The sequence below is a fragment of the Gregarina niphandrodes genome, assembly GCF_000223845.1.
Source record: "Gregarina niphandrodes unplaced genomic scaffold scaffold00004, whole genome shotgun sequence".
Classification (NCBI taxonomy): Eukaryota; Apicomplexa; class Conoidasida; order Eugregarinorida; family Gregarinidae; genus Gregarina; species Gregarina niphandrodes.
Window position 1 is genome coordinate 262,587 of NW_011645775.1, and position 5,379 is coordinate 267,965.

Below are 5,379 nucleotides of genomic sequence, written 5' to 3' on the forward strand. Positions count from 1 at the left end.
GCCACACTTTATTCAATCGTCGTCATCCAATCGTCGTCATCCAAGGGTCGTCATCCAAGGGTCGTCATCCAAGGGTCCTCAATCTAAAACTTCTTAACCCCTCATTCTTTCCTTGGCCTTGAATCCTTTCTTGGGTCTTCAATCCTTTCTTGGGTCTTCAATCCTTTCTTGGGTCTTCAGGTTTTGTTCGGTCTTCAACTCTATTATTAAGTAGGAAGAGCTAATATGGCCGAAGAGCTGATGTTGGCGAAGAACTGCGAAGAATTACCTAGGGTGAAGAGTTAGCCCGGTCGAAGAGTCAATCTTGAGAAGCCAAGTTTAAATTACTTTTTCCCCTGTTTGATGGTGGACTGACGGACGGCTTCCACCAATGAGCCTTTGGTCAGTAACGGCTCACGCAGTCCGTGCTGGTCCAGCAACTGTTGTTTTACCCTTCGCGCTAGGTCTTTGCCGTTGGTGGCTAGTATCTCATCGTTCAATGACCTGTGTGGCCTCGTATACAGATATAAAACACAGAGTCCTGCACATAGTATATAGAAGCTTGCGGCACCTAACATCGCGGAAATGAATCCTTGACGAAGATTCCGACTCAAACCCGCCACCACAACAAACTCTCGACGGACGCCAACTCCCGTTAGAATCAAAAACAGGGCGCTCAGAATGCAGAAGACCAAACCTGTTTTTGCTCGACTCATCTCTTCACCTTTGGAAAAAAATTATGCTCCAACAGGCGGAGACCGCGCCGAAAACCACTGCTCTTTACCACCAGAAACCCAGAGCAAGGGACTGCTATGTAACTACCAAGAGACCAATGTGCATTTACTACAAGCGACTCTATTATCTCCTCACTGAATTCAAGGGAAACGCACGAGAAGGCCATACAGATACAGTCAGAATCTACGCGTCAGGGCGTGCCATCAAGAATGCTCTTATGGTATTACAGGATCTCTACAACAGTCTCGGCCATCTAATCGTCCGTACGAACCTTACTACTGGCACTACTGGCTCGATAGATCTCCAAACTGCGCAGGTAAAAAACGTGTGCACACACGTGTGCATCTCGCAACAAATAACGGCCGCAAGTGGCGGCCGTAAATAATATCCCATCATGCACGACCGTTGCTGTATGCTGTCCCCCGTTCTCCTGTCCATCTGCGTTTGTTGTCAGGCTTTTCCAGTGCCAACCCTGAAAATCGAGGTCCATCATATTTGAATGCGCGAACGTGTTCGTAGGAAAAGGTCATGTCTATTGTACCGCCTTTAAATTTGGAAGCCGTTTGCTTGGAGCTGTCTGACAGGAATGATACATTGAGGGTGTCTTCACTATCCGCGGGTGCTATCGATTCCTCGTCCATTTCATATCCTCTTTCGTTTCATGTGACATCGAACTTCAGTCACACGCCGTCGCCGAAGGTTGCGTCGCCCAAGGTTGCTGAGTACGATGCCACACCCTACCAAGACAGTCGGCTGCATAATTCAGATCAACCCACCACGACCGGCGGGGTGTCTTGCGCTTCGATTGAGCGTCGAGTCAAGGACCGGTCCGTGGATACAGGCCTGGTTACGAGGTTCTTCTCTGTGAGTAGTGCAGGCGGGCAAAATGCGGATCTGTCCATACCAGCCCGTGACGCGTTGGACAACTACTCGAATGCACTCGTCACGCGGCGCAACGCCTACATGACTGCTCGAGACCATCAGCTTTCGGTTTCCAGCGGCACCTTTACGCTACATGGAGGCGAGAGCTTCTCGCTCTCGAGGAACGAGTCCGACAGTATGTCCTTCGAAATGAGCCTGGTGGAGAAACCGTTGATGATATCCGAATCTGACGACATCGATTCTTCGGAGTCATTCCACCACAACTACCAGGACCGCTACGGCCCAGACTGCTCCGACCAATCCGACCAAGACCACCGCTACGACCGAGATGCACGCGATGAAGGCCGCCGTTGCGACCAAGATAAAGATCGGGGCCACAACACGGCCGGTTACGACCGAGACCGGGGTCGGGGTTACGACCAAGACCGGGGTCGGGGTTACGACCAAGACCGGGATCGGGGTTACGACCAAGACCGGGATCGGGGTTACGACCAAGACCGGGGTCGGGGTTACGACCAAGACCGTTCCTACGGCCAAGGCCGCTCCGAACGAGATGGCTCCGACCGGGATGATTCCGACGACGGTTTGGAACAAGACGGCTACCACCCGGGTCGGTACGCGTACCGGGAAGGGAGTTGCAGCAGCAGCAGCGGGGGTTGTGGCGCAGTCGAGGAAGGCAGTGGGTCGGAGCCGGGGTCGGCGGACGCGGAGCAATCCCCGCGGCGTCCGGGTGCGTATTGCACGTACTTGGATTCGTTAATTGAGAACAACGTGTTGACTTCGTTACCGACAACGGAGGCGACGTTGGCGGCGTTGGTGGAAGTGGCGCACGGGTCGACGCCGATAAATGGGCGTTGCCGCCGGAGTTCGCGTGCGCAGATGCAGAGTCCGTTGTTGCGGAGCCCGTTGTTGCGCGAGTGGGCTGCTGGGGGTGACTCTGGCGCGGCGTCTGTGAAAGAGGCACCAGCGGCACGGGCCCGACGGAGGTTGCAGCAGGCGCGAAAGCGGCACCGTGTGAAGCGCGCAAATCGACGCGGACGGGCGCAGCGGCCCTTGTTGGTATCTGCACGGCGACGCCGTTCTTTCGAAAGCCGCTTAAGTCCGCCTAGTCCGCGTTCCGCCGACAGCGACATCGACGATCGGCCCTGGTCCGAGGAGCTGGACGTTTACGCTGCCGGTCAGTGCATTGAGTGTCCCGCGCTCACCAGCTCCTCCTCTTCCGATTGGTGTGGCACGCTCCGCTGGCGCACCAAGCAACACGGCAGCGACCCAGACGGCAGCGACCGAGAAGTTAGCGACCCAGGATTCAGCCACCGAGAAGCTAGCGACCACCGAGGAGTCAGCCACCGAGGAGTCATTGACCAGGGACCAACCGAAGACTGCAGAATCGCCCGGACGCAACGCACCAAAAAGAGCCAACGCTCGCCTGCGAGAAGCGACCTGCACACGGCGGAGAAGATTCGTCGACCTGCCAAAAAATTGTGGAGGAAATTCTTCAATGTCTGTTCTTCCTCCGACAGTGTTCGTCTGCGCAACGGTATCATCGTCAAGACACTCGACTAGCAGCACCACGACCGTGGCGGGGGTGTTGGCAACTGGAGCGCGGAAACCTTTAGGCGGAAACCTTTAGGCGAAAGTCACTGGAGGCACTCGAGCAGCGCCATAGCGTGGTGCTGGTTGGTGAGGCCGAAGGCTGCGGACTTTTCCACGTGCAAGAGTGTCTGCACCAGACGGGGTTCGTCAACTGGGGGATACCTCTCCAAGAGGGACGTCCGGTAGGCGGCGGCGGTTCTTTTGGCCATGTACCGGACCTTGTGTGAAAGGTGTTCTATAGCGTTGCGTGCATGTGTGTTTTGATCGAACCGAGAATGGAACTGGAGATGAAGCTGGAGACTGAGTCAGCCAGGTCTTTGGGGTGGGGGTCGGGGCTGTGGGGGCTTACTGCGTAATCGGAGTAGGAGAGAGAGGATCTCGTCGTTGGTCTTTTGGATGGTTAAAAATGAGTCTTTGAACTTGACGGCTTCGGAAAGTTCGGATAACAGGATCTTCAGTTCGGTGTATGGGGCGGGATAGGCAGCATCTTCGCCGCCGAGTCCGTCGAGGTTGGTTTCGGCCGTGCGGTGGCAAAGTGAACAGAAGATGCGGGCGACGGGCGTGCTAACAGCGGCGCAATGTTGGACGAGGCAGTGGCGGTGGAAGACGTGTGTGCAGGACAGGTACATGGCGCGTTCGTTGCCGAGTACCAGACGCCGACAGAGCAGACACGGCTTAACTGAGCAGTTCATCGAACACACAGTGCACCTTGGCCCGCCATTCTTCTTCCCATGTACGCGTGTCGCGGGCCGTCGAAGGGTGAGCGGCGTCAAGAGTGTGAGCGGTGTCAAGAGTGCGAGCGTCAAGACGTTGCTTCAGTAGTTGTACAAGTTCTCTTTTCGTTTGGTAAGTGTGCTTGAAGTCTATTTGCTCGCCCACGGTGGGGTAGTAGTAGGACAGGACGGGGATGCCGGCAGTGAACATGTCGACAACTTTCATAGGCAGATCCAGGCCGGAGGAAGAGCGGTGGGAGGAAACACCGAGGTCAGCCGCACGCAGCACCGAGTGGTAGTCGGCGTAGTCCACAAACAGCTGCGCCACACTCAAGTACGGGTTGAGAGTCGTGAGCCGTGAGCTCAGCTGTTCAATCGGGCCGCGGCCAGCACCTTTTCCCGTAATCACCAACAGTACCCGGCGACCGGCCTCCGCCGCTTCGCTGGACGCCTCCACCACCCAGTCAATGGACTCGTCCGGCGTGTACGACGTAGAACAAACCACGATGTGCACATTTTCTCTAAACGCGACTGCGGCGGCGGCCAGCCATGTGACGCCCTCCAAGTTATGACATATCCCGCTTGCCTTAGTCGCAGGGTGATTCGTCACATACCGGAGAAGCACCTCTCGAGCCCGCTCGCGACTGACCTTGGCTATATTGTCAGCGACAGGCCTATCGTAACAGCAACTAATGGGCATTGCGAAACCAACACGACCATGCAAGTCTCCGGACATCGCCTCGCTCACGGTTAAGATACTATCACACCACTTCATGCCGCCAATTTCTAAAAACTCCAAGAGACGCACCGCCCACAATGCCCATCCGCTACAAGCCGCAATAGTGTATCCGTAGTTGTGGCAGTCGACCACCAACTTGGAACGGTATAGCAATTTATGAATTAGCAGCAACCACAACACGAAGACGGTCGGCGGATTCTGGACGAGAATCAGCTGCAACGAAAAGACGGTACGTCCCCCCAAATTGTGTGGTACAAAGAAACAGTGTGTGGTTGTCACCTTAAACGAAGAACGTGACATGATTGTCCACAGACTCCACACTCTGGCCAACTGAACCGCTAATACCGAGTAGGTCCGAAACCGTGAGCCGCTGTCCAATTCATGAAGAACAATGTCCTGAGACCTTACCGCAGCTACAAGAAGGAGAGGATCCCACAGGTCGCCATAGCTCAATACATACTTGGCAGGTTTTTCGCAGTAGCATTGTAGCCCGTCAGATGTACGGAATCAAGTCCGAAGTCTGCCTTGAATTTATTCAACATGACGGCTTGGTTGCAAATGCGGGGCGAGCAGCCCAAGTCTCCAAGACAAATTACAATTGCATCCTTCATCTAATTCGGTCCGCTATTACGGCTCAAATTTTGATGGGGTTTAACGCCTGGATGTTGACGGCCTTCCACGCCAGGTTTCTCAGCGATCGGAAATAACTTTCCTCGCTCATTGAGTCCTCGCTCATAC

General features: G+C 55.0%; 3 protein-coding genes across 3 annotated transcripts; 1 reads left to right on the forward strand and 2 right to left on the reverse strand.

Moving 5' to 3' along the window:
• Positions 1–323: 323 nt before the first annotated feature.
• Positions 324–695, reverse strand: GNI_031400 (putative transmembrane protein; the record flags this gene model as incomplete). Its single annotated transcript, XM_011130863.1, has 1 exon — positions 324–695. The coding sequence occupies one exon, from the start codon at positions 693–695 to the stop codon at positions 324–326; it is 372 nt and encodes a 123-aa protein (XP_011129165.1).
• A 23-nt stretch (positions 696–718) lies between these two features.
• Positions 719–3,159, forward strand: GNI_031410 (hypothetical protein; the record flags this gene model as incomplete). Its single annotated transcript, XM_011130864.1, has 2 exons — positions 719–977; positions 1,274–3,159. The coding sequence occupies 2 exons, from the start codon at positions 719–721 to the stop codon at positions 3,157–3,159; spliced, it is 2,145 nt and encodes a 714-aa protein (XP_011129166.1).
• A 705-nt stretch (positions 3,160–3,864) lies between these two features.
• GNI_031420 (putative glycosyltransferase) lies at positions 3,865–4,854 on the reverse strand (the record flags this gene model as incomplete). The annotated part of the gene is made up of 1 exon (XM_011130865.1): positions 3,865–4,854. A coding segment is annotated over one exon (990 nt), but the record flags the coding sequence as incomplete, so codon positions are not given.
• Between the last annotated feature and the right edge of the window lie 525 nt (positions 4,855–5,379).